Source organism: Leptodactylus fuscus, chromosome 4 (genome assembly GCF_031893055.1).
Source record: "Leptodactylus fuscus isolate aLepFus1 chromosome 4, aLepFus1.hap2, whole genome shotgun sequence".
Lineage (NCBI taxonomy): Eukaryota > Metazoa > Chordata > Amphibia > Anura > Leptodactylidae > Leptodactylus > Leptodactylus fuscus.
Window position 1 is genome coordinate 69,133,174 of NC_134268.1, and position 24,017 is coordinate 69,157,190.

General features: G+C 41.3%; 1 protein-coding gene across 2 annotated transcripts in view; it reads right to left on the bottom strand.

Moving 5' to 3' along the window:
* Window positions 1-272: 272 nt before the first annotated feature.
* Window positions 273-24,017, bottom strand: part of MIB1 (MIB E3 ubiquitin protein ligase 1) — a 64,835-nt gene continuing 41,090 nt past the window's right edge. The window contains exons 13-22 of one of the 2 annotated variants that reach the window (XM_075270612.1): window positions 17,398-17,530; window positions 15,291-15,377; window positions 13,807-13,968; window positions 13,378-13,559; window positions 12,106-12,298; window positions 10,544-10,622; window positions 9,128-9,241; window positions 5,699-5,799; window positions 4,400-4,533; window positions 273-3,920 (exon numbers count right to left, since the gene is read on the bottom strand). In XM_075270612.1, the coding sequence (XP_075126713.1) occupies window positions 3,902-3,920; window positions 4,400-4,533; window positions 5,699-5,799; window positions 9,128-9,241; window positions 10,544-10,622; window positions 12,106-12,298; window positions 13,378-13,559; window positions 13,807-13,968; window positions 15,291-15,377; window positions 17,398-17,530 (1,204 nt within the window). In that variant the 3' untranslated portion in view covers window positions 273-3,901. Of the gene's footprint in view, window positions 3,921-3,948; window positions 4,534-5,698; window positions 5,800-9,127; window positions 9,242-10,543; window positions 10,623-12,105; window positions 12,299-13,377; window positions 13,560-13,806; window positions 13,969-15,290; window positions 15,378-17,397; window positions 17,531-24,017 lie in introns of those variants that run through there. The other variant, XM_075270613.1, reaches the window with a different exon arrangement.

Below are 24,017 nucleotides of genomic sequence, written 5' to 3' on the forward strand. Positions count from 1 at the left end.
GGCTACTGCGCATGCGCCCAGGTCATTTTTTTTTTTTTATCAAAGTCTGTTCGCGAGCGCCGGAGGAGGACGGGACCGGAGGACATCCTAGGAAGAAGAGGCGTGGATGAAGACACACCCTGAATGCCCACCCAGCGTGCACATTCGGTAAGTAGAGCACATTCTTTTTTAGGTTATTATTTTAAAACGGGGGGGGGGGGGGGGGGGGTAGTTTAATATAACTTTAGCGGTGCCTGAATAGCCTTTTTAGAGGCTATTCACGCATATGTGGGGCTCTATCAGCATGATTTTGCTGATAGAGCCCCTTTAAATGCCTATCCAGCCAATTATTGGCTGAGAACAGTCACAACTCTGGCCACTGACTAGCTGGATTGGCATCTGAGAGCCTTTCCACAGACCTCAGCAGAGACTTGAGCAGCCGGTGGAGCGGAGCAGCAGAGAGGTGAGTAATAAGTTTAATATGCACCATTAACTTTAATTTTCCTAGAATGGAAAACCCCTTTAATACTGAATCATAATGTTACAATATTAACCATTCATCTGTTCTATCTTTCCTCCTCATCATTCCCGCCTTTTCTTTCAGAAAGAGGGTCTCAGAAGAAACATCCCGGAATTTCACATGTTTTGCCAGATGCCAATTTATAATGTGTTGGCTTTAGCAGATTTTATGTTGGGATATGAATATGTAAAGTAACTTGAAGGTTCAACAAATCTGCAAAATCTGACATTAAAGCAAATCAAATAAATATTGCTAGAAGATGGTGACAGGAGTGATCAGATACTTTGTACAGCTTTCTCTGGTAGCCGCCATCAGCGGATTACAAGCATTGATCCCCTTTGTGCTTATTCTAATGTTATACTGGGTTCAGGCGGCAAATTAAAGATACAATAAAGGGACATTCTAATAGCACCAGGAATTTTGGCTATTGGTGAGGCTGAAGTGTAAATGTGTTGTTGATGGAGTGCCCATAGGAGAAAAAGATTAAAACCTGGTCATAAATCCAATGAATTATGGGAAAAATGTAGGGGCATAGGACAAAAGTGGGAGGAAGAAGCGACCCCTCAAACTAATGGATACAGAATTGAAGACTAAGGATTCGTTCACACGATGGAAATGAAAGAGGAACCTGATGCCCCTCCAGTTTTTACCTGCTGTAAGACTCAGATGAATGGGACTCATGAGCAGCAAGATCCAGTAATGTGCTTATTTTTTTATTTTTTTTGCTTCCATATGTGCCGCCAATTGAATACAATGGAAGGCAAAATAAGAGCTGTAGCGTCACGTGGCCGACTCCTGTCACACAATATAACGCTGGGTAGTGAATGGTTGACCACTTGACAGTACACTTATATTGTTAGACAAACGTAATGGTACCATTATCTTTGAAAGAAGGAGTTACAGTAATAGAAAAAACATAAAAGCAGGTAATTCAGCATAGAAAAGCTGGTCTATGGACATATACAATACAAGAGGTCAGGGGGCACGATCCTTAAAGCTATGGTTTAGTCTGTTGTAAATGTAAATACATCGGGATGTTACTGCCCTACTCTGGCGCGTGTGATGCTAAGATTAGTAAGAAAAGCAACACAGCGCTGCTAGAAATGATAGGACCATTCAGATGTCTCTGCAGCATTAACTGTATGTCATTTCCGCTTAGTTATAGGAGCTATATGTAGATTTTCTGTCCTATTTAGATCAGGCGTCTCTCCAGCTAAACAGAGGTAACTATACAGATACACTATAATTAGAACTGGAAATGAATGGTTTCTAGAAGGGATCTTCTATATAAGAATTACCAGCCTAAACTGTCTTTTGTACCACAGTGTATACACAGTGGATGCAGTCACTGATGTGTGATGGGGTGAGAAGGGTTTACAATAATCGTGGCTTTATCCATAGATAAAATGCACCATGTTTGGGTGAAGGAATTTGAATGTTTTTTTTAATAAAGTCATATCTATTTTAGTTCCTTGTCAAATATGGATTATTATGCCCAGGTTTTTGTTCTGCAATATAAATGGATTTTTGCACTCACCATAAAATACTTTCTTCCTTTTACTCATTGGGGGACACAGCATCACGGGTATAGATCCGGGCACTAGGAAGAGGACACGAAAAAGGAAAAGCTGTTGGCTCTGCCTTTGGCTATATCCTCTCCACGGATACTAAGCTAGTCAGTTTGTACCACAGCAGTAGGAGAGACACAAACAGAGAAGAGAGAGTGCAGAAAACGGAACCAACAAGCACTACCATGTCCTGAAACCAAAAACCAACCAAATAACAGCCCAAGGGGCAGGACCAACAGAAAAAAAAGGTGGGATCTGTGTCCTCCAATGAATACAAGAAGAGGATTTTACAGCGAGTACATAAAAATCCATTTTTCTCGCTTATTTCATTGGGACACATTACCATGCAATGTCCTACAGCAGTTCCAAAGAGTGAGAATATTCAGCCATGCGACAACTTAGCACACAGTCACAAGCAGAACCTTATGACCCAAGCGAGACACGGCAGTGGCCACAGAATGGATTTGTAAGAACTGAGTAAAAGTATGAGCAGGAGCCCAGGTGGCAGCCTTGTAGACCTGGGTGGCAGAAGTTGATGGTGAACAACCCAGAAGACTAGTGGAATGAGTTGGGATACAGGGAGGCAGCAGCCTACCCTTGGCCCTATAGGCCTCCCTGATACCAGACCAAAAACCACCAGGGAAAGGAAGCCCGAAAAGCAGCCTGGTTCTTAAGAGGGCCCTCAGAGAGAACAAACAGAAGAGAAATCAGCAGAAGGGGTCTGGGAAAACAGACTCAAATCGCCAGAACGAAATCCAGAGAGCGTGAATGTGGATGCTTGGGGTCCGGGCAAACAACGTCCTTAATGAAGTGGAAAGGAGAAAAAAGATAAGACGTTGGACGCTAGGCTAAAACTGCGTAGCATAGCGTATGTGGAGAGGGTATAGTTCAGAGGCAGAGCTGACATCTTTTGTTATTCCTAGTGTTAGACTGCTAGTGGCCAGGTCTATACACATGGTGCTGTGTCCCTCAATGTAATAAGCAAGAAATAAAGGTTTATATCATATAGAGCAGTATTTCTGATCAAGAAGGATAAATTCTGACAGGACTCCTAGAAGAGACACAGTGAATCCGGCTTATCCCACCCATAGAGACTGACAGCCTTCTAAGTAGACACACTGATATAGGGAATGCTGTCAACCACTGTGTGGGAAGGTAAGCACGACTCTCACAGTCTCTCCTAGGAGTCCTGTAAGAATGTACCTTTTTTTGCTCAATAATCCTGCTCTAAATTATAAACTATATATCACAGAGCTCAGCTTCTCACCCTCTATCATATAAATCTATATGTCACAAAGCTAAGCTCCTCCATCATAAAAACCAATATATCTCAGAGCTCAGCTTCTTCCCCTCTATCATACCTTGCTCTCAGGTTCACTTCAAATAATTTATAATGGGTGACATCACGCGATTGCAGAGACCACCTTCTAAAATTTAGCAACTGAAGGAAATACATAGAACACATATACAAAATGCATGTAAAAGAAGTCACGTAGAGGCAGCTCCTTGGTGCCAGAACCTTTTAGTCTTCCTACATACAGAAATGTTAGAAGATAATTTACCATAAATATACTGTGACACATATATATATATATAAAAAATGGTGACTAGAGAGAAAAAAAAAAAATAAAAAAAATAGTGTTTGAATAAATGTCCAGTGATCAATATCCAGCAGACACACTGGTAGTGTAGGGACGATCAGAGCGTTAAGAAAAAGTGAGCATTGTAGTTGTGGGCACTTGTAAGGTTTACATTCATTTTTCAGTATCAGAAAAGACATCAAGTTAGCTTCTTTGTTCTGCCTTTGGGAGCACAACCTCTCAGATTCTCCCTCCTAACATGACATACTGAATCTGTAAATGAATAAAAGAAATTCTATTACTTCTTTTAATGAAAATAAAGCTCTAATGCAGCAAATACAATCTCCAGCCCATGGACTACCAGCAGGCCTTCTACTAAGCAAATCAATTCTCGGGCACATGTGGGGCAATGTCCACTACCTGTGCACACAAGTGACTGCCAAAGAAAAAAAGTTTTTACATTATGAAATGTATAATTGCTCCTGCCACTGCTTTATTAACAACCACATTATACTAAGTGCGGTTACAATGACTCTTTCCAGTATTAAATAGCACAGAAAAATAAAAGCAGTCTGCAGATAAAACACAGTACATAGAAACTGCCAAGAATATAAAGTGGCAAGATCAAGCATACACTTTAGCAGCAAACCAGTCAGCAGAGAACGCAGTTTGCACTAATAAACCCAGAGTATTAAAAAAAAATATGTACAGAAAGCAAAGACTACAAAAACAAGCAATTGTGAGACTAGTACAATAGGATTCTTCGTTCAATGGCCTTCCGACAAATTGGGCATTCGCTCATCCGATCACCACAGAGCTGACAGGTTCCATGTCCACACATGAAGATCATATTCTTCAGTCGATCCAGACAAACTGGACACATGGTCTACAGAAGGAAAAAATAAAGGCATTCAAACTCTAGCTTCAGAAGTAATAAACGGAATGTATTATGAATCAAACTTAACTTTATTTTAAAGAAATTTGCCTAAAAAGACAACGTATTTCCTATTCACAAAGTGCTTTATGCCAACTGCAACAAATACAAGTTAGCAGGACTGAAGAAGATGACATGTAATCTGCCCTTGTATTATTTCCAATTTATCTTAGGCTAGACACGCTTTAAGATGATCTTTCATGTTCTCTGACATTGGAGGTGTTATATACAGCTAGATTATGCCGAGCTGTAAGGCCGGGCCCCCCTGACAGTGCAGTGAATTCAGATCCCAAACTAATGGCTCTGATATCGCTGCAACAGAGACACATACTGGCAAAGTTGAAAGTGCACTGGGTCAGCCTTCTAGTGGTATATGACACACAGTCCTCTCTTCACTTACTGTAGATTTCTACTGGAAGTTTTTTCAAGCCTCAACTACTCTTTCAGCGAAATAATATTTCCTGACATCGCTTCGTATCATTCCCCAACTAATTTCACATGGTGCCCACTTGTTCTTGTGGTTAGTTTTTCCTTGTATAAGCTTTGACCATATACACTGCAAGGTGTTCCGCCTTTAAACCTATTAACAGTTTTTGAGGCCTGCACTGACAGATTACCTTTTACATTTTCTTTTTTTATCTACCGAAATACTGCAAGCTGAAACATCAAATGTGTGTTCATTATATGGAACCCAGTCCTGCTATGGTCTATATAGTACACTATCTTTACACATAGGATTTATTTAAGTCCGTATATGGTGTGAGAATGCACCAGTAGCTCAAATGAAATTGGAACACAGGCAGACATGAGATTTCTGTCATTGGAACTGCCATGACACAACATCAAACATATCAATAATGTTTCACCAAAGGCCCCATTCCTTGAGGTCTATGAGGAAAACAGGGAATGGACAGGTTTGGTTGTACTAAGTCAGATTTTATACACCTCCAAGACATAATCTGCTCCAAAGGTGCAAAAGGCTAATATTCACACAAGTTATCAGTGTGGAGTGCAGAATACTATATGTTATGGCTATGGTAATATTCACCTGTCTACATTTATTGTACCAGATGAATACTAGTACTTCATATAGACTCAATGTATATTCCTTCTTTACCTGTTCTTTTATATCCTGTAATTGTTGTTGCAGCTTCTGCACATCTGCATTGACATTGGTATTGTCTTTATCCTTCTGTAAAGCTGGAATGGTTCCTCCTGCTACAAAATAAAACAAAAAATAATCAATTCATCTTAAAGGTAACAAACACATGCAAACAAGTAGTCCGATCTGAAAATATATTGTATTAATTATATTAATGGATACTTACATTTATAGCCACTTTCATGAATATATCCAAAAAAAATGCTTATTTAACAATTCCTGAGTTTTTCTTTTACCGTTGGTCATACCTTCTGTTAGATCAGCGATTCTCAACTTGGGGGTTGAACAACCTTATCAGAGGGGTCGCCTAAGACCATTGGAAAACACATATTTCCGATGGTCTTAGGAAGTGAGACACCACTCCTTTATCTGTCTCCAGACGGGTCCACTCACATGCAGATATGCCCACATACAAGTAACTGGTGTGATGACATCATTGCTAATGTACTTATGCAGACCGGTCACACATGTGTAAAGAGCAGCCATTGTGCTACTCTGTTAAAAGCAGCAGTATTGGATGTAAAAAAAAATTTTGGTTGGTGGGCACCACAACATGAGGAACTGTATTAAAGGGTAGCGGCATTAGTAAGGTTGAGAACCACAGTGTTAGATCATGGCCAGAAATAGCCTATATACAACCTGTGCAGCTGTATAGTGACCCTAAAGGTAATTGGGGTGAATGCGATCTTAAAAAGATTATAGTGGCTCCTACCGTATATCAGCTAACAAGTTAAGGGCCAAGCTTTCTCTATCCATGGATTACAACTACTGATGACTTGGCACAATGATGAGAAATTTTCTAGAGAGCCATGAATGGCATTGTCTATGGTTAATACCCCGCTAGCATCAGAACTAGCATGAAATCTAGCTGACAATGTACAGTTCTTGTATGGGGCCCTTTGTAGTTGGGGTTTGTCTGAGTAAGCTACTGTGATATTACAAGAGTGTTTCAATCAGGTAAGCTAGTTGCATGGATATAACAAGTGGGTCTTAAAGAGGACCATTCATAACTTGGGGCACATGTGGTTTTATATACCGCTAGAAAGCAGACAGGGCGCTGAATTCAGCACACTGTTGGCTTTCACGATCTGTACCCCAGGTGAAGAGCTATCGGTGCCAGAACCGTAGCTCTTCACCGTCAGAAGGGCGTTCCTGACTGACTGTAGCCTATAGCGCTGTACTATGAGAGGGGGAGGAACGCCCCCCTCCCCGCTCTCACAGTACAACGCTATAGGCGCTGCTGTGAGGAGGGGTATTCCTGATTGACTGTCAGTAACGCCCTTTTGACAGTGAAGAACTACGGTACCGGCACCGATAACTCTTCACCGGGGGCACAGATCATGAAAGCCGACAGTGCGCTGTCGGCTTTCTAGCGGTATATAACACCGCATGTGCCCTAAGTGATGAAAGGTCCTCTTTAAATAACCTCCTGTGAAATCACAAACATATATTTCTGTCGAAAAAGTGGCATGACATCACAAATGTGTTTCTTTTGGGCGACAAATAGGTTTCAGTCATGGAAGCTGCTGAGACATCACAACTGTGTTTCTGTGAGATAAGTGGTTACGTCACAATACGGTTACTAACAGTTAACTTGCTGCGATATCACAACTTTCAGTCAGGTAAGCTGCTTTGATGTAACTAGGCCTTTCTTTCATAAGCTCTTGTAACATTACAAATATATTTCTGTCAGATGAGTGGCTATGACAACAAAACTGTGGACTGTGGCTCTTTTAGTGAAAGGGATGTGACATCACAAGTTATTTTCAAACAGGAAATCTACTGTGACATCACCACGGTGTTTCTTTGAGGTAAGCTGTTCTGATATCACAAATTTGTTACTGTGAAGTAAGTTGCTGAAGTTTCATTCAGGTAAACCTTCATATTACAAGCGGGTTTTAGTCAGTTAGTTAAACTGTGTGTTCAACCAGGTGATATGCTGTGACATCACAAATCCCAATGTGGTTATAGGTCGGCCAAAACATAAAAGTGTGTTGTCAAACATACAAGCTGCCCAAATGCAGTTACCCTTAGTTTGTTTCAACAGTTTCAGCCAGCTAAGTTCAGGTGTGGACATACCATACACGAACCATGAAACTAGTAGTTGGAATTTTAGAAGCCATAAACTGTTCTTGTACAGGGGCCCACTGCAATGTTGGATTTACAGAGACATTTCTTAAAAGGATTGTCAAGGATTGTCCAGGATTTAGCGCAACCAATCAGGTGGCCAAGGAATGTATAAAATAATAAAGCTTACTCGTCTACCCCTTACACGCCATTGTCCATTTGGTCTTGCCTCATTGCCGGAAGTCCTCAGCCTCATATGACTGAACACTCAGTCGCCTCAGCTGTCGCTGGTGTGTGACAGGTGATGTCACACTTTACCCATGACTGCGGCACCGGCATGAGACTAAACAGACACTGGAGTTAGGTTAGCTTTATTCTTTTTTACAACTCCCCTGGCCTCCTAACAGATTGCTCCAATTCCTTGCCAGCCCATTTGAGAAACCATAATCCAAAGTATCTGTCAACTGCAATTTACAGGAGACCATCGTCTGTGAAAAAAAAATTAAGTACAAAGTATTAAATCTAAATATTTTAACCTGCGCCCTCAAGTAATTTCAGAAATCAAGTTAATCGTTTCTGAAGAAAAAAAGTAAAAAAATTCTGTGTTTACACAAAATTTTCCAAATAAACAAGAAAACTTTGGGTTACTTTTTTAGCAACATACAGGGTCAATTACGTTCTTACCAGTGTGGTTATACAACAGTATACTGAATAATTACGATAGGAAGCTCTAGATTTTTAGATTTTAGAGTTCCCCTTTATTTGGTAATAGTCTAATGTATGTGTTATGGTAGCATGCTGCAACTGTGTTAGGACATGTTCACACTGCACAGTGCATTTACACAAAAAAAAAAAAAAAAAACCACTGGCAGGCATCACATACACAAAAATCTTTTTTGACATAATTAATCCCAGTATACATTTTAACCATTTGGATAGAAAACCATAGTCTGCTTCCCATTTTCACATACAGACGCATTAAATGCCAATACCAAAGCAAACATCAGAGCCCTCTGTAGGAGGTACATGTCAGGAAATACTACTGGGGTAAACAGTACCTCTGCCGAAAGGCTGAAAGACAGCGAGAGCAATGCCAATACTTTCCCCAGAAGGGAATGTAGGGTATGTTCACACTCAGTTTTTTGCAGGAGGATTTTGGCGCGGAATCCACTTCAAAATCTGGCATCTCGTCACGGCTAACCGCGCCAAAAACGAGCCCTAACTATCTATATATCTGCACCTGATATTGCCGTTTGGTAACTCATTTTTTTCAGTTTTACATGTTGTGTTATATCACCATTTTCCAGTCCTTCTTACCAATGTCATCTGTGACATCTTCTGTGCCCTTCCCACTACAACATATAACAAAGGGCACTCTTCGTTCTACCAGAGCACGACACTGAACACACTTCTTCATAAGGCTTGCACAGTCTAGAAAGAAAAGAGCAAAATGGAAGTTACACACTACGTATATGAACAAGCATGGATACAACACCTTATTAACATGGGCAACCAAAACGTGAAAACAAGCTGCCTATCGTTGGGTGGACCCCTCGTGCTGCCAAAACAGTTTCAACCCAAAAACACATGGACTGCACAAAAGCTCTGCGGTATCTGGCACCAGATCCCTTATGTCCTGCCTGCTGCAGGATGGGGTTTTCATGGATAGACTTTCCCATAACTTCCCACAGATGCTCAATCTGATTGAAATCTGAGGAATATAGTGTCTGAGTCATCACCTTCTATTCTTCATCATGTTTCTTAAACCATTCTAAAAAATATTTGTGGTTTGCTAGGAAACATTATCCTGCTATAGAGCCCACTGCAGTTAGAGAATACCATCGTCATGAACCAGGTGTATGTGTCAAAGTAACATCTAAATGCATGCCAGGGAGCAAGGTTTCCCAGATCATCACAGTGCCTTAGCCGGCTTTGCTTTCTTCTCATAGTGTATTCCGGTGCCTTCTGTTTCCTAGGTAAGCAACACATGCACATGGCCAACCAGACAAAAAAAATTACATGTGATTTATCAGAGCAGGCCATCTTCTTCCATTGCTACGCCAGACTTCGTCTAGTTCTAATGTTCACTTACCTATTGTAGGTACTTTTGGTGAGGCATAAGGATTAGCAAAAGCACTAGGACTGGTCTGCAGCTACACAGTCCCATAGGCAGAAGCTGTGACACACCATGTCTTCTGAGACCTGAGAGCAGCATGGAAGCCACAACCTCAAGAATGGACTCTTCATTTTCAGCCTAATATATCCCACTCATGGTGACATTTTATTGAGATGATCAATGTTATTCACTTCACCTATCAGTGGTCTTAATGTTATGGCTGGTTGGTGCATACTTACAATAGGAACAAAAAGCAGAACTTTGAAGAGCTGCTCATGAAGACTTCATAGGGGTTTCTGAGAACATGTGTCATTTGGGAAAAGGGTTTATGTTATGGAGCGGGTAGTATTTTAGTAATGCATTGCCAAGGTCACAGAGAACTTGAATAGTGTGAACACATATGTCAGCAGCCTAAAATTGGATATGCAAGTACATCCACCAGTGGTATAAACATTAGCTTAATGCATATCCAGCTTTCAGGAGGGCTGTTATTTATTACACCGTATAGCCAGCTATAGAATAGGCCAACTGCTGGTTATCAGAAAGCAGAATGATATACACAGATTATCTAATAAGGAAGATATACGTACATGTGCACAAGAATGCTTTACACTTACTTTCACAGGCACACATATGTCCGCATGGCTGAAATAGCACAGCTGCTTTTTTGTCTGAGCACACAACACATTCTTCAATCTGTACAAAAGAAAAAAAAAAAAAAAAAGATGTACACAACTACCAGAAAACATTAAAGACCAGAGATACAGACACATGGAAAATGTAAAAGACTGAAAGTGACCCTATTGCTCCCAATAAGAAATACATAATGCATAGTTAAAATACCCGGCGTCTCCTTTTTAATCTTTTGGCACAGTTCCTCCAATTCCCATCCTCACCTAGTTTCTGAGAAAAGGGGCCACCACCATCTTAGACTACCCCACGCAAACTATTCTTTAGTAGTCTGAGAGACATGCCCCATCTTAGTCGGTCTATCCAAAATCAGGGTCCTTCAACTACCAGAGCATGCTTTGCATGCAGTAGTCCAAAAAGCTGGTGGCCATTTCACAAAATGAAGAAGGGCCAGTAAGAAAAATAAGAGCAACGGGCATTTTATTACTATGTATGATGTATTAATTGTGAACTGGAAGTAATTACCAGCGACATAATAGATGTGTAAAGAACTGGATACCTGCTACTTTCAAAAAGGTGCAGAAAAGCTCGTAGAAAAAAAAAAAAAAATCACTTGGTCATTGCTTTAAACTGAATTGAGATTCCCCTCAATCACCAGAAGATAGATGAATAGATTTCATAACAACACAGAGAAGTCCTATGTGTTCACCTATGTGGTGAAATCAGAGACCGTACAGTGCAGGGATACTCAACGGGTGGACCACTGTCCGAAGCTCTGCCTCTCGGCCTTCTCATTAAGACAATGTTTGGGAGAAACCTTCATCTCATGCCCACTGTCCCCAAGCCATGATGCTTTGCACTAGTGGGAGTAGGGATCGGAAATCATTTCTGCTGCCTTCACACGCGAGGGCTCTTGCGGAGCAGCAACAATTACCGATCCCTACTGCCTCTTAGCGTAAGGTATCAGGGCTTGGGGACAGCAGATGGGAGATGAAGGTTTCTTCCAACCATTGTTATTATTTATGTGTGGGGGCTCTAAGGGGCAATTATACTGTGAGGTGGTGAGGAGCATACCACGAGGAAGCATAAGGCATTATACTGTGTGAGGGCACTAATGTCTCGTTAGTGCTGCCCCCACCACCCAAAGTATAATGCTCTTTAGTACCCCCATGCACAGTATAATGCTCCTTAGTGCCCCCACGCACAGTATCATGCACCTTAGTACCGTAACGCACAGTATAATACTCCTTAGTATCCCCACTCACAGTATAATGTTCTTTAGTGATCCCACACACTGTATAATGCATTACATTAGGAAATATTTTTTCCTATTTTACTTGTGCGTCAGACGAATCTTTTTGTCCGAAAAATACCGTATATATTGGAGATGTTCAGCTGCTGTTCAGCTAGGATCTTTACTTGATGGCAGACCCCGTTCAACAGACAATTACTAAAAGTAGTTGAGTACCCCTGATATAGTGGTTTGTATTACATGGCTACACGGTGTTATACAATAATGTAAAAGGCATTTATTTATTTCTGTATTTACCTTTGTTCTAGACTGTACTTGCTCTTTGCAGATGAGACATTTTTTCACACGAGGAGAACATAATGAACAGGTTGCTACATGGCCACATGGACCAAATAGCGTATCCCTCTTCAAATCTGAACACACCATGCACTCTTCCAGAGTCTCCGAGTCATTATTAATCATAGATGGACTGTGAGACCCTACTTGACCACTAGACAAGAGTAAAACATAAATTAGGAAACAAAAGGGTGTCATCAGAATGAAGACTGCGCAGAAGACGTTGCTGGCGGTTATCTGTAGCAGTAGCTTGAAGAAGTTCCTGGGACTAGTTCTAGCTTTTGCAGGGAAACCATTTGTAGAAATACTCATGTTTTAGCCTGACAGTATGGTATCTACATCTCAGTGGTGATGTCACATCAAGAATATCAAAGTAACCACAAATATAATTGTCATGAGTCTAAAAGCGGATTTCTATTATTTTCCTATGGAACTTCCCTTTGAAATAACAGAGCAACTTCCTGCATGAATATGAACTTACGCTAATGTGCTCAGATTCTATACGGGTCACACCATATCTTCAAACCACTTAAAGGGGTTGTCCAGGCAAAATTGTTATTTTTTAAATAGGCCAGTGTAGGTTTACAAAAAATAAATAAAAAAAATCGTACTCACCTGTCCCTGATGCTTCCAAGCGTGGTCCTGTTCTGCCGGTCCGTTGTCGTTCGGTGGAAGTCCTCACCGCACGTCTTGTGACGTCTCAGTTCCCTTCCTAAAGTCACTGATTGGCTTCAACAGTCACGTGACCACTGAGGCCAATCCGTGAATTTAGTGGAAGGGACCCGGCAAAGAATTTCAAGAAGACAGATGAGCAGCAGGACCATACTGCGCTGGGAGGACACCAGGCACGGGTGAGTATGATTTTATTTTTTCGCTTCTCACAACCTATTTAATAAAAGATTATTTTCGCCCGGACAACCTCTTTAAGCTTTGTACGCCATTAGATTTCAACTGCTCCACCAACTTCCCAGGTGTTTTTATTTTGTCAGTAGCTGCCCCTATTGCATAGATATCAGTGCTGTTAGCTTGGATACAGATATCACTATACTGTCAAGGTGGGCAGTTGCTGGGATATGGAGAACTGGACAGACGGCCCACTTCATAGCATAGTAATAATGGTTACCAAACTAAAATCACAGATATCTCTGCAACGAATACAGAAAAGTCTTCTAAGTTTGTTACATTATATAGTGCATTATAAACTAATCCAAAGAAAAATATATTGAATTGTACCTTGATTTCTCCTTGTGGCATTTCGCTAGGGCCTTGCACAGGCTGGGGTCAGGACAGAGATCGAGAGGAGATTGGCCTTTTTTATTGCGAATGGTGAGGTCGGCTCCATTAGCTGCAAGGAAGCAGGCTATAGAAGCTGCACTCTTCTTCTCTCCACCTTGAGTTCCCAGTCCCATAATGAGCTGAAATATTAGAAAAATCTTTTGTAGAGTTTTCAAAACTAAGAATTGAGTCTGAAGAAAAGTCCTGCTGAAGTTACACATGCAGCTAATATTGGCCACTTATCACTAGATACATATATGCACATTGGATAAAACATATTTCATGCATCTATGAAAACATGCCTGAGAGGTTTACATCCATAGAAATACAACCGAAGGGAAAAAAAATTAACAAAAAAAAAACAACTTAATTTCTGGCGATACTTACAGTGTTCTTTGATGGTTCCCATGTAGTGTCTACCTTGCCAACATCCTGCATGTCTTGTAGCTGGCGCAGCTGAGACAAAGTATGGTGCCTAAGCGCTTCATGAAGAGGGGTGTCGCCATCTTTGTCTTGAATATCCAGTTTGGCCTCTGCACGAACTAACAACTTAATAAGAAAAACAAAGGTAAAACAATTTAAGGAAAATCTAATCTCCTCATTTCTTAGCTATGTAGGGCTGTAACAACATATAGCCAATGGAAAAAAAGCTTAAAAGTCAGCTATCCAGCATAAATATAATCATTATCTTGCTGTCATTGTTCGGGCACACCTACATAGTGCCACCATCACCACTGCTGTCATTTTACTCAGACATGTAGTTAAAGCTTTTCTAACTAAAGTGAATGACAAAGCCAAAACATTTGTAATGTGCTTTTCACACACAAGGGACGATGTGCAATACAGGCGCTCATCGTTTTACAGAAGGCCAATTTAACCATCACTAGATGCTCAATAAATAAAAAATGGGACTATTGCAGAGATACTGTTGGGGTTTATCATTAAACAATCTATTCATGGCGTCCACAGGGCGAGCTCGGATGTACTACGTAGCTACAGGGACAAGAACAGCAATTTCAAATAACTCAGTTACACAGAGGAGATAGAAGTTGTACAACATTGTCAGGAGAGCTGTCCTTGAGGATGGGCTAGGGATGTGATTGTTTTTCAACAAGTTAAGACTCTTGAAGGTTGTGAGAAGAAGCAGGTATTGCCACCTAATGCTGGCCATAATGCCAAGTACCAGTCTGAGCCATAGAGGAAACATTAAGGGATAGAGGCTGTATGGCAATGCTGTCTGATAGCAAAGGGCTTACCGAGCTACCTAAACACATCATTAAGAATCCACGCCATTTAAGCCACTTTTGTAATGTAAATGATGGCAGACTTTACTGAAGGTGCACAGAGTCCTGCAGATGTTAGGATTATTAAGGATAGAGGTAACCTGCTGTATGCCATTAGTATAAAGGAACTAATGGAGAAAATCAGTCTACCTGCAAAACACTATTAATACAAAGTACTTATGTCAAGGATAGGCCAAAGGGACAGGTATATGCTCAGAAGCCAAATCACAGGACAATTGGGCCATCCCCACCAAAAGCTAGGTTAAGGTAGTTACACCTAATAAATGACACTTGGAAAGGCTATGAATAATGAACACATAGTTATTTAGGGCTTATTCCAGGGCACCACCGCTCGGGAGGTACAGATCTGTTTTCTTCAAACATTTCCAATAACCTGGTACATATAATGGTGGAAGCAAACTATTAGCGGAATTGTAGTCACTATGATGTGGTTATTTCTTGCTTATGAGCAAAAACCCAACCACTCACATAGAAGGCATTTACAGATAGTAGATATCCTTGACTACTGGATTCCTAAAGAACTGTGGTCAAAAAATTAGGTGGACCTGAGCATTGAGGTGATCTTACCCTGACAATCTGTGTATGTTGACGCTCCACAGCCAGATGAAGAGCCGTCTGCTGGTTTACATTTTGGATGTCCAGGTTTGCATTACCCTGAAAGGCAAGAACAATTTGATATCAGTGTTCAACAGGAACTATCTCACTAAAATTCAGTCCTCTGTATAAACATATTCCAGCATCAATCATTGCAGATATCAAATAGGTAAACATACACATATTACTGGTTCACAAACTTACCGTGTATGTGTTACTGGACAGTGTAAGGCTCCATTCAGACCAGTTTTTTTAAATCTGAATAGAGCCTAAGAGTAGTTTCATACTTCTGCAGTTAATGTCCGTTGCGGTCATCGGTCACAGCATGGGAGCAATGGACATTAAATGACAGGTGCACATGGACCCCCTCAGTCTGGTGTCTGTCTGCATTCATCCCAAAGTAAAAAGCAGGAATGAAGTTTTCCTCCATGTTTTCTACTATTCTTATGGAAGAAAAAGTCATGCATGCAGGACTTTTTTTTTTTCTTTCCGTTACAAAAATAAGCAAACATGGCGGAAGATAGCATCCGTCATGTTGTTTACATCAGAGTCAATGGAAACAGAAATAGACTGTGGGGTGCCTCGCCTGTGTGTGTTACTCTGCTACAGTTACCTATGTGTCAACTATGATGGATGATAGCAATGGACATTAATAACAGTAGCGTGCTCATACCCTAAGGGACAGGGAACAAAGCGTAACTAAGATAGCAGGACAGACATGTGAGCGTACATGTGTATGGGAGGGGGAGGTGACGAGAGTCAGGGGTATATAAAGCTCTAAGGAAAATATGAAAAATATTCAAAACAACCAATAAGAGATAATGGGTAAACAACTTGATCTTACAAGCGCTGCTCATGAGTGGACTGTGAGTGCATGAAGTACAGAATTGGAGAGAAGACCAATAAGCTAGGGCTCTATGGCAGCTCTAATGCACACAATAATCATGGCAAAGGCGCAGGTTAATAGAACTACTATACAACTATATATAACTACTGCACAGCAATGAAGAGAACATGCAGGTTGCTTTCATTTTTGTCAAGTCACTGCAACTTTTTCTTCTTTGGAGAAAAACTACAGTTTTACTGTGACCAACTGCTACCAAAAATTACCAGAACAATTTTTTTTTTTTTTTAATCTTGGTGCTATTTGCGGCTAGCCCCACCATGCTGCCTCTGCCCCGCTATTCAGGCATTTGCCAGTAATTTCTGCAAATCCGGGCAGGCCTTCTGGAGGTGGAGACAAAAGGAGGAGAGCTGCAGAGAGTCCTGTGGGAATGGGATGGGTACAAGACCTTTCTGTAGGATTCATAGCATGGACTGTACTTCACAGACAGTCCTCACGGGGACAAAATCTGTTGTCAACCAGTGCTATAGCCACTGCTAATATAAGACAGCTCATATCACACACCTATAATGGAGGAGATCTCAGCGCAGCCTCCCTGACTGTATATTTTTGGTCTACGTGATTGGAGAGCATTATAAAAGGTAGGGCCACCGGGTAAAGCATTATATATACTATGGGGTGAGGCAATGGGGAGAGCATAATGTATTAGGGGGAACCACTGGGGAGAGCATTATACGATTTGACAACTAACTAGATGTTATAGAATATGAAAGTTTAAGTCCACGTTTGAACAATTATAACCCCCCCCCCTATTATATCTTAAGACCAGATGAACTGAAATATAATATATCCATCACTTGACCGCCCCTCCAAAAAAAAAAAAAAAAAAAAATCAAGTTTTAAAAATGTTTTAGGGGTTTCTCAAACTATATGAATGACCTAATCTTGTGATTTGTCATCAGTAAGAGTTCAGCTTTTCTCAGAAGAGAGTCAGAAGTAAAGAGCTGTGCTCTCCGTGTAGTGGCTGTGCTGAGTCACTGCAGCTCTAGTGTAGGATCTGAGCACAGTAAGTCAGTGCAGACACTACACAGGACACAACTATTTGCTTCTGACTGCGTTCTCTGTATAGTGTTGAGAACAGCTAATAGGAGGTCTCTTGCATTGGACCCCGCTCCTAAAGATAGGTCATCAATGTCATTTGTCTAGAAAACCAATCCAGTAAGTGTGAGGTCATACCTGATGAACTAGAAGTTCTGCCACTTCCACATGGTTATTGAGTGCTGCCAGGTGTAATGCGGTGTACCCGTCATCCTTCTTCTCATCAACTATCCATGGCCGTGGCAGTTTTGAAAGCAACACACGCATGGCACTAGGAGAGAAAAAAATATCCATACATGTTTAAAATACATTATACTGTCATTTCAGTCTTCCATAAAAGCTTTTACTATAGAGGATTTATAACAGTGGAATTATGGGAAGAGCGCACAGCTCCAGCACCATCATTACCCATCATCTTTGCCTAAACTGGTTCTTCAATCAGTTTGTTTCAGTCGTAACCAGATCATGAGCCCCCAGCTGCTCACCATGCGACTGACTATGTAGGCCACATTCAGCTTTTATATCTGTTAGGGGGCGTTCACACTACCGTTGGTATCCGACAGGTAGTGTCCGCTGCTAATGTCTGTTCAAAATCTTGTGCGGACATTAGCATCAGACACTAGCTGTGTCCGTCACATTCTGCATTCATTTAAATGGACATTGGATGCATTCTTTTACATCCCGTATCTGTCCTTAACTGTCCGTTCCCAAAGATGTCCAACTTTTTCAAGTGGACAGAAAAAACCTACTTGTCGGGTTTTGCTGCCAGCTTGAAAAGTTGGACTTGTTTGGAAACGGACAGTTAAGGACAGGCACGGACAGTAAAAGAACGAACCCGATCTCCATAGAAATGAATGCAAAATGTCACGGACACAGCTAGTGTCCGCTGCTAATGTCCGCACAAGATTTTGAACGGACATTAGCAGTGGACACTAGCTGTCGGACACCGGCGGTAGTGTGAACGCTCCCTTATAAGGCCTGTGATTTTCCAATTACTGTATATACTCGAGTATAAGCCGACCCGAATATAAGCCAAGGCCCCTAATTTTACCACAAAAAACTGGGAAAACTTATTGACTCGAGTATAAGCCGAGGGAAATGCAGCAGCTACTGGAAAATTTAAAAAATTAAAATGGTCGGAGATAACCCCTTCCTGACAGAACAGGAGCACTGCAGATACCCTATATTCAGTAGACCGGGCACTTTCAGACACAGGGATAACTAATGTGTATGTGTTTCACAGTCATTTTCTACTTTTGCATGTCTTCTAGAGAAAGGAGGGATTTACAACTTTTATTTTTTTTAAAGCTTCTTTTTTTCCCCACTATTTTATGGGAAATTCTATACATTAATATTGCGGCTGGTCATAGTTATTTGCGGATTTTTATTTATTTTTTGCTGACTCGAGTATAAGCCAAGGGGGCTTTTTCATCACAAAAACTGTGCTGAAAAATTCGGCTTATACTCGAGTAGTCACTTTATATATATGGGAAGTTTAGCAATAGGATGTGGACAGGTGGCCACATACGTGTGTGGTTCTTTTCTTTTAGGGTAGATTCAAATCTGCATCTGCTGCAAAATCCGATGAAAATAGGAAGAGAGAAAAGTCCTGAAGGTCTGACTTTTCTGTCAGTTTCAGTACAAAAACGGCGGAAACCTGATAAACCCCATTATAGTCTATGGAGTCTGCAAGTAACCACTGTTATAAGTGAGTGGGCTCTTACGCTGGGTTCACACCTGCGTCTGGGGTCTCCGTACTATGGTTTCCGTCTTCTGCATGGCAGAAGACGGAAACCATAGATCGGGTCCGGCCGTGCGCGGCGGTGAGCGTTTTAGGCTCTCCGCCACGAAACCGGATTTTTTTATCCGGACACAGAGTACTGCATGTCCGACTCTGTGTCCGGATTATAAAACCCGGTTTCGCGGCGGAGAGCGCAAAACGCTCACTGCCGGACAGCTTTCTCACCCATTCAAATGAATGGGTGAGAAAGTCTCCTGCAGGCTTCCGTCTCCTGCAGGCTTCCGTCTCCTGCATCTGTTTTATGCAGGAAACGGAAACCTGCAATAAGGACCGACGACGCAGATGTGAACGAGCCCTTAGTTGTGAGGGTCCCCCTCTTATACACATGTCAACTTTCAAGTTAAAAATTCACTAATCACCAATGTCACGTCCATTTTACACAAGACTATGGAGTGGGTATGTCAAACACCGATTCTGACACACACACACACACACACACACACACACACACACACACACACACACACACCAGACTTCAAGTAAAGAGAACCATATGCGTATCCCATATATTCTACGAAGGTGGTCAGGTGGAGTACGAGACCCAAGAACTGAAATGGATGCTCCTGCTGTATTTTTGGCCAGTGTCCCCTTCCTTACCTAGCCTTATTCTGACTTGAATAGTATATAGGAGTTTGTACATAGGCATTTCCAATTCTACATTCTACTATATTTTATTCAATGAAATAACATTCAGTCCTTCAAGGAATGGCTCACCAAGCACTTTCCCTATTTTAATGACCAGTACTCCACAATGCATGCACATAGGACAGAAGCCATTGACGTGTTTTTCTACTATGTACACATACATCTCATTGCAGTATGTAGACACAAACCCTACATGTATACTTATAGAAAATGACAGATGTTCAGAGTGACACTGGGACCTTGCTAACCAAAGTGTTCACATTATGTGTAATGAAAAGAGGTGTAGCTTAAAACTTCTATTTATATCCCCCCGGCCCCTGCGCCATGGCCTATACTAATGACACAGGGACAAATATACACAAGTTATCTCACCCATGTGCACATTAACCCCCTATTTACTAGTGTGTTGTAAAGGCAGTGCGAGCAATGAGAAGCTGCGAATTAAAAAAATAAATAAATGGATATTTAGGAAAACAAATAAATATGAAACTGTATTAATATTCTGATTACTATTTAGTTAGAGTTTCAGAAACAGTCGCGATGTGGCCCTAGCAGTTAACCTGACAATAACATTGCGGAAACACTGTCTACATGCAGTGGAGATCTTCAGGATGGTGACTGGATGTGCTACATTGGTTTACATCCGCTCATCCATCACTTTGGAGCGCCTCTATATAAAGTGATCTCATTTATCAACACTGTCCGAAAAGTATAGCCTAGCTGAAAAAAAATAAAAAATAAATGAAGGCCATACTGCGTTACTGTTGGAGGTATGGGTATGAACTGTGTCATGACAGAGCGATCAGCTTCAAGATCGAACAATGGTTGCATATATTTTACTTATTTTACAGAGGCTGTCCAGCTGGGGAAACATTTTACATCTTAGGCCTCATGCACACCTCATGCTGCTTTTATTTTCAGTTTTCTGTCAGTTTTTGTCACCAGAAGACTGAGGGCTTATCTTCATGACTGAGTCATGGTAGTGAACCAGTGATACGTCAGATGTCTGCGCAGTATACAGTGATAGACGCCTAGCATTATACGGTACGGTCAGTATGGGACAGTATTTCATGGGGAGAATCACATAACTATAATAATGCTAGGTCTGTCCATCTTCCCGTACTGAGGTTCACAGCTCATATAACAAGGCTGCAGTGAGTATCATATGGCAGTGGACAAAATGCAGCTGAAATTGGATGTTTTTGTGGAAAGTTTTCCCCAGCCAAGCTTGGCTGATTTTTAACCTTTACATTATAATAGTTGAAAACTGCACCAAACCTGCAGAAAGACATTGATATGTTGCGTTTCCACTATACTGGTATTGTATATCGCAGCGGATTAGCTGACAGCTAACCCACTGCTTCTATCCCACATGTGGCCCAAATGTAAAACAGTCTTCGAGTGGGTTTAACCTAAAATAATGAATATTCACCTCAGCGATTCCCTGCCACTCCATTGTAATGATACAAGGCTCCTCTGCTCTCCACACATAGGAAATGGCTACTCAGCCAAACCATTGGATGGGACCATGAAGTGGAGACCAGCCAAAACCAGGTAAATGTTGAAACTATTGGAATGGAAAGTTCCCAGAAATTGTTTCTTTTAATAAATTTCTTTTCCTGCAGCCAAACCCATTCACTGCATAGTTAGCTATAATATAGCAGGTGCTCATAGATGTTTCTAGAATGATATGGTCTGTAGGTGCCCTGAAGAGATTTTATACTATATCTAAGTGTGGATCTTGTGAAATGAGAGGTCTTAACCTGTGCTTTTGCTTAGTGCCAGCTGCCCTCACTTCCTTCATAGCCCTGCATGACTGAGGGGCTCATTTACCCTTTCTTTGCTGGCTGGACCAAAAATAACCAAACCCCAGACACCGCATTCGGAAGTCTGTCTTGCCCCTGTCTCACAGTACATACTAGAGCTTCCCTGTATCCTTAGAGAACATATTCAGCATACTTATATACAGAACAAGAATCGACTAGACAGGATGCAAAATCAGAAATACTGAAATTATTTAGACATTTTTTGGGGGAAATCAGTAATAAATATGGTGCTGCTATAAGAATAGGAAATAAAATAAATAATCAGCCTGTACAGAATAGTAGGGCTAAATTACAAAATTCGATTAATCTGACACAATTTTTTTGTGACCCTGTCCCTTTAAGTGGCCTTTTGCCTACAGAATGTGAAAGGACACAGGAAAACTACTATAACACTGCAAGTATCCCATCTGTCCTAGGCAGCCTACAAAGTATCAGGTAATGATTAACCACCGGTTTGGGGGAGGGGGTGTAAGTACACAGCAAACGGGGCTTTGTATGCAAGTACTGCAAAATAAGGTCAAGTCTGACATAAAATGCAAACTGTATACAGTAGGACAGTAGTGTAACCAGAAAAGTGATCATAAAGAGCACAGCACTAAGGTAAATAGACCCATCTGATTCCACAGAATGTCTATTGGTGTCAGGTTATTTGGCTTCATATCAGGGCAGGCTTGGAGTTTTCGCTACAAAATTGCTAAGTATAGTGACAGCCACAACAGGCTCCGGGAGCAGGAGCGCTCGTTCACTGAAAATATGGGTAATATAAGTGGAAACATGAGAGACCGCTTTATTTGGCATGGCTAAAAATAGCTGAACAAATGGCAAAGCAGTGTTGGGGCTCGCAGGATGAACAATCAATAAGCAGAAAGCATGATAGGAGCTCCCAGAGCTCTGGGATCGACAATCGACAGCTGAGAGACTATTTTTTGCTATGGTTGACTAAATATGGTCAGGGAAGAGAGAGGCACTAGAGGGAACGTTTGCCTGGGATTGCATGTTTCAAATGCTTAGCTGCCTATAAAGCTCTTACAGTTTAGCTTGTGCCCTTTGAGTGGGGGGATATGGCTCGTCTCTATAATTGCAAGTGGGAGTCCTGACCTCATATTGGGCTTTATTGACCCTAAGGAAGGAGAAGTAGCTTGCCACAGATGTGATTGCAGTCCTGTCTGGGAACTTCAACAAAAGGAAAATCCTCAAGGACAGATGCATTGTTACACAAGGAAAGACATTTCTCTATCTATATTTTTTTTTTCTTTAATTTTTTTTTTATTTTTTATATATTTCCCATGCATTTCATGTCCATATGGGAAAAGTTGTTGAATTTTTTGACAGCATCCAGTCTGGCTTTACAGCAAAGCACTTGCAGCGTATAGGTTAATGCAGCAGTGCACCTGCTCCATCTATATTCTAGATATCTATATCCATAGCACTTACAGAAGGTGAGTTATTGTGTGCTTCCCTTGCTCAGTTAAAATGCTACTAAAAAGTGACCTAAAACATAAAAGCTACTGCTCAGTGCTATAACATATACAATGCTATAAAAAATGTGCAAATGCGTGCTTCAGGCTATACAGACAGACGGCAATGACAGAGTTAACCGTACTAACACTATAATGCATGCTGGAATATTAACATGAGAAGTGACTGGGATATCCAGCTGGAATTATACAAGTTGTACATGTAATTCACAAACCTTTCCAGCTCTAGCTACCGGAAGGTTCTGCACAAAGGCTTTCCAACAATCAGCTTTAACAATAAATTCCCTTTTACACAACCTTAAGCCATGAGCTAACTTATGGCAAAGAGAAATGGGACTTGCATTGTGTGGGCAGAGCATGCAGCCTGTGTAGTTTGCTAACTCTTTAATCCTGACAGTGTATGCTGTAATAGTAATGCTGCAATGCTGTTTTTCCTTGTATTACTGTGCTATATCACCAGCTACTCTCTGATTTGCTCTCTATCAGCTGCATGCACTAGCTTTGTCAGGCTCTGCAGGAATTTTACTTTGGCTCATCTTTCCTTTTCTCGGGACACCTAAGCAAGGGTGCTGCGAATTGTGAGAGTCTTCTAGAAATAGGAGCCTGTTCTCTGCATTGCAAATACACTAATTCCACGAAACCCAGATGAAAGGAGAGCTCACCAGCAGTGTGACATCATTCCGGTCATTGCATTGCCTCTGAGATTACTGAATGCAAGTCGGGGTCTAGGTGAGCGTGGCTAACATACAACAATTGCAGTCATCAATAAAGATGGAGAGGACTGCTGAGTGCTATGTGGCGGCAGGTGGAGGTAAGTCACAAGGATCATTAATAATAAGGCTGGCACCGGCAGCTGCATATGTGGACCCGGCCTGTCTTATGCTCACATTGTATGGAAGTTTAGCAGCAATGTCCTTGTGGTGTAAAACACTACAGCTTTAACACGATTTACCTGCATGTTTAGGTATTTAAACACTGCTAGGCTTGCAGCTAAGTTCTATGTAACAG